The following is a 3,210-nucleotide window of genomic DNA, read 5'->3' as shown; positions in this document are numbered from 1 at the left end:
TTCTATTTCTCGCATCTGCATGACTTTCAGGGACGGAGTCATTATTTCTGTTAGGCTTACTACCTCGGTTCTGTAGACTAAGGAAAAAGGTGAGAAGCTTGTGGCTGACTTTGGTGATTTTCTATAAGCCCAAAGAGCGTTTGGCAGGTGTGTCGCCCATCCTTCTGTATACTCTTGGCTCATCTTACTAATAATTTTTATAAGAGTTTTGTTTGTTGCTTCTGCTTGCCCATTCCCTTGAAGGTAGTAAGGCAATGACCGGTGGTGCTTGACTTGGTAGAATTCTAGCACCTTTCTTACATCACTGTTGACAAATGGTGTGTCATTGTCACTGATGATCCTGTGGGGCACCCCAAACTTTACAATTATATTTTCTTTGATAAAATTTGTCACTGCTCCTCCTGTGGCTTTACAGAGTGGTACTTCCTCTACCCACTTAGTAAAATACTCTGTAACCATTAATATCCATATATATCCACGTGATGGTGGGTTAACTGGTCCTACTAAATCTAGCTCTCAAGTCTGGAAAGGCCATGGGTGACCGTGCTATGTAAATTTTGCGGATGGGTATGAATCAAGTTGGCTTGTACTTGACAACTGTGGCACTTTTTCACAAATTCTGCCGTATCTCTTTTCATGGTAGGCCAGTAGTAGTCCATCTGCAGTAGGCATCTGTAAAGCTTTTTCTTCCCCTGGTGTTCCCCACATTCCCCAGAATGTACTTCTTTTATCATTTCTTTTGCTTCTTCAGGGCCCAAGCACCTCAAAAGGTTCCCATCGTATCCTTTTTTGAAAAGGACCATGTTATGCAAAAAGTAACATGTTGCCAACCTCTTAAGCTTGTCTCTTTCACTGTACTTTTGTGGCAGGATGCCTTCTATTAGATACTGTATGAAAGGGCTTCTCTAGTCTTCGCTGATGAATACAGCGTAACATTCCTCTCTGTTTGCCGCAAGCTGGTAGGTCCCACACTGGGTTTGGACTTGATCTACATCTTTACCCATAATTGGCCAATAGAAGCCTACCATTGGAAGTCTACGGTAAAGGCTGACCTCCCCTCCGGACTCACAAGTCTTGTCGTGTACTTCTTTTAATTTTCTCTAGGCCTCCTCCTGCCCCATGCATTTGGATAAGACCCCACCTAGCATCCTGGGGTACAACTCCTCTCTCACCAAGGCGTAGTTTTTTAGTATTTTTAATTCTGCGGCATCTTTTCCCTTTATCAAGACTTCCCTTATAGGGATTCGCCAATCCCTTTCGCCCTGTTCCTCCCAGAACCTTTCCTTCAACACCTCAATTATAGATTCTTCCCTTTTGCTGACTTCTATCCCAGTGCTATCCCCTTTGAAAATTATTTGCGACCCCAGTGCGGCTAATGCGTCCGCAAACCGATTTTCGTTTCTTGGAGCATGCTCTAGCTCGAAGGTTGAGAATTTTTCTTCCATCCTCTGGGCCATCGCTCTGTATGAGGTTAGGCTGGGCTCTTTTAAGGAAAAGCTTCCCTTGGCCTGGCAGACAACCAGGTTTGAATCTCCCAATACTCTCAAATGTTTGACTCCCATTTTGAGATCCATGGCTAACCCAGTTAGGTAGGTTTCGTATTTCGCCGTGTTGTTTGAACATGGGAATTCCAACTTGAACGATAGTACCACTACCTTGTCTTCTTCATGATACAAGACTACTCCCACCCCTCCAAACTGGGTAGTAGAAGACCCATCAAATTACATTACTCATTGTTCTCTAACCTCTTCCGCCACGGCTACTTCCCCTGGAACTTCATCATCCAGCGGGAATTCTTCCTCTCCCTGAAACTGTGCCAATAGATTCGCTATAGCCTGACTTTTCATCACCTTAGGTGTCCCCATTCTCAAGTCGTACTGTGACAATTGTAACAACCACTGGGATATTCTACCAGAGAGGATCGGTTGCTGTAACAAAACTTTGATGGCATGGGACTTAGTCATCAGCCATACTTTGTAGGCCAAGAAATAATGACGCAACCTCTACGAAGCATATACAATGGCCAGGCATGCTCTCTCCACCCTTGGATAATGAGTTTCTGCATCTTTTAAGGCACGGCTAATGTAGTACACTAGCTGCTCAACGCCACCTCCATCCTCCTGGGCGATTAGTGCACCAATGGCATACGAGTTGGTGGCCAAGTAAAGTAGCAATGGTTTTTTGTGAATAGGGACCTACACTGTGGGGAGATTCATCATTATTTACTGTAGCCTTTTGAAAGCCGTCTACTGTGCTTCCCCCACTCAAAACTTTGCCCCTTCTTGAGCAACTTGGTGAAAGCAAAAGTGATTGATGCCAACCCAAGAATGAATCTTCGGATGTATGAGACTTTTCCTAAGAAACTTTTTAACTCTTTCACCGTGATCGGAGGTCTCATAGTTGCTATAGCCGTGGCTTTGGCCGGGTCCACATCTACCCCTCTGCTGTGAACCAGGAAACCCAAGAATTTCCCAGAGGACACCCTAAATGCGCACTTGAGGGGGTTCATCCTTAGCTTAAAGGCTCTGCATCTTTCGAATGCCCTTTTCAACATGTGGAAATGTTCTTCCCTCCTCTTTGATTTAACCACTATGTCATCCACATAGTCCTCTAGTTCCTGGTGCATCATGTCGTGAAATATGACCGTCATTTGATAAGTTGCGCCTGCATTTTTTAACCCGAAGGGCATCACAGTGTAGTAGAAATTGCCCATAGGTGTTCTGAAAGCAGTTTTCTCTGCGTCCTTTGGTGCCATCCTGATCTGATTGTATTCGCTGAACCCATCCATGAACGAAAACATGGCGCTTCCTATCGTAGAATCTATTAGTAAATCCATGTTTGGCAATGAGAACTTGTCCTTTGGACAGGCTTTGTTGAGATTTCTAAAGTTTACACAACATCTTATCTAGTCGTTCTTCTTCTTTACTGGTACTATATTGGATAGCCAATGAGGATGTTGAATGGGCTTGATGAATCCTGCGGCTAGCAGTTTCTGTACTTCTTTGACTATCTACCCTTCTATTTCTGTGTGAAATATCCTGGCAGGCTGGGCCACCAGCTTGGCCTCTGGGTCTACATTTAATGTATGCGCAACTAGCCCAAGGTCTAATCCTGGCATTTCACTGTAGTCCCTTGCGAAAACAACTTTGAACTCTTTCAACAGTAGTATCAGTTCTGACTTATCTTCTTCTGTCAAACTTGCACTAATTG

At 44.2% G+C, this 3,210-nt stretch overlaps 1 protein-coding gene across 1 annotated transcript; it reads right to left on the bottom strand.

The window, feature by feature from the left end:
* Positions 1 to 1,100: 1,100 nt before the first annotated feature.
* LOC115951886 lies at positions 1,101 to 2,836 on the bottom strand. Its single transcript, XM_031069014.1, has 4 exons — positions 2,381 to 2,836; positions 2,019 to 2,195; positions 1,746 to 1,928; positions 1,101 to 1,697 (listed from the first exon to the last, which is right to left on the bottom strand). The coding sequence occupies exons 1-4, from the start codon at positions 2,834 to 2,836 to the stop codon at positions 1,101 to 1,103; spliced, it is 1,413 nt and encodes a 470-aa protein (XP_030924874.1).
* Between the last annotated feature and the right edge of the window lie 374 nt (positions 2,837 to 3,210).

This window comes from Quercus lobata, chromosome 7 (genome assembly GCF_001633185.2).
Source record: "Quercus lobata isolate SW786 chromosome 7, ValleyOak3.0 Primary Assembly, whole genome shotgun sequence".
Taxonomy (NCBI): Eukaryota; Viridiplantae; Streptophyta; class Magnoliopsida; order Fagales; family Fagaceae; genus Quercus; species Quercus lobata.
This window is presented reverse-complemented; position numbering and strand designations above follow the sequence as displayed.

What these genes read in the sequence shown, in the direction of transcription:
- LOC115951886 (XM_031069014.1), bottom strand. Translation starts at nt 2,836, where the DNA reads ATGGATTTACTAATAGATTCTACGATAGGAAGCGCCATGTTTTCGTTC. An exon ending in AGAGAGCATGCCTGGCCATT is followed by an intron (nt 1,929 to 2,018) that starts GTATATGCTTCG and finishes GTTTTGTTACAG; the next exon opens with CAACCGATCCTCTCTGGTAG. An exon ending in AAGTAGCCGTGGCGGAAGAG is followed by an intron (nt 1,698 to 1,745) that starts GTTAGAGAACAA and finishes TCTACTACCCAG; the next exon opens with TTTGGAGGGGTGGGAGTAGT.